Source organism: Bison bison, unplaced genomic scaffold (assembly GCF_000754665.1).
Source record: "Bison bison bison isolate TAMUID 2011002044 unplaced genomic scaffold, Bison_UMD1.0 scf7180017858910, whole genome shotgun sequence".
NCBI lineage: Eukaryota > Metazoa > Chordata > Mammalia > Artiodactyla > Bovidae > Bison > Bison bison.
In genome coordinates, this window is record NW_011489482.1 from 48,024 (window position 1) to 49,168 (window position 1,145).

Consider the following 1,145-nt stretch of genomic DNA (forward strand, 5'->3'; position numbering starts at 1 on the left):
CCCCTGCCGTGTCCCCAGCCCCGCCGCAGGCCTGTGGGCACCGTCTCACTTCAGTCGTGGAGGCCGAGTGCGTCCACAGGAAGACGTGGCAACTGGAGCAGGCGGCAAGTTGTGTTGGCAGGGACTCAGCCTCTGGCCACCAGAGGAGGAATTGGCCACTTGGTCCTTGTTGGCTCAGAGCCGCTCCTGGTTTAAATAAACCCCCAGGACCGCCGAGTGGGGTGGGGGCAGGGTAGAGGGGCAGCGGGCTGGGCAGGACCGTGGCCTCGCTGGTGGGCAGGGTCAGCTGGGTGGGCTTCTGCCCCCTGCGTTCCTCACGGCCTCCTCAGTCCCTGATCTGGTGTCTGTAGTTCATGCCTCATGCGTGGTCTGTCCTGGGACCACCAGGTGGGCAGGTGTGTGGCCTGCCTGCGCTCACCAGGGTCCCCGGGCAGTGCTGTGAACCTCGGTTTCCTTTAGCAGGATGGGGCCTCGGGTTGGGGCCCCCACTCCTGCCCCCTCCCCGGGGCCACTTCTCAGGTCCTGAGTGGTGGCTCTGTGTCTCCTCACACATCCAGGGGCTGTGACAGGTTTTCCTTTTTCTTTGAAACTAGGATGATGGTGGCTGGACGCCCATGATCTGGGCCACTGAGTACAAGCACGTGGACCTCGTGAAGCTGTTGCTCTCCAAGGGGTCTGACATCAACATCCGGGACAACGTGAGTCTCCCCGGCAGAGGCCCTGGAGGAGGGGCGGACGCAGGGTGGCTGCAGGCACTTCGTGGAGGCCTCGTTCTAGCGCCTGCCCTGACCTCTTCCCATCCAGTCGCCAGCGTGTGCTGACCCAGCGCGGCCTCCTGTGTCGGTCAGGAGTTAGGTGTGACCCAAGGGGCATAGGCCCTGAGACCCGCCCTGGGTGGAGCCGTGTTTCCAGAGGTGTAGAGACACTGACTCCTGTGTGTGTGGTGGGGATGGCGGGCCAAGGCATGCCACCCCTGGGCCGAGGTGCTGAGGCACCGGCCTCTCTGGAAATAGCCTTGGGCTGTGTGTTGGTGGGGCAGTTTGCTTGCGGGCAGCACCGGGCACTTGTGATGAAGTTGAAGGGGAGTCTGATCTCCGGAAGGCTTCGGGGGTCCCAGGAGCAGTGGGTGGTGGGGCTGGCAGAGC

General features: G+C 64.3%; 1 protein-coding gene across 1 annotated transcript in view; it reads left to right on the top strand.

Moving 5' to 3' along the window:
- The window catches only part of EHMT1 (euchromatic histone-lysine N-methyltransferase 1), a gene marked incomplete at both ends in the record, with an annotated part of 55,829 nt that overhangs the window by 47,820 nt on the left and 6,864 nt on the right, over positions 1 to 1,145 (top strand). The window contains one exon of the mRNA XM_010830287.1: positions 594 to 698. Within this exon, the coding sequence (XP_010828589.1) occupies positions 594 to 698 (105 nt within the window). The remainder of the gene's footprint in view (positions 1 to 593; positions 699 to 1,145) is intronic.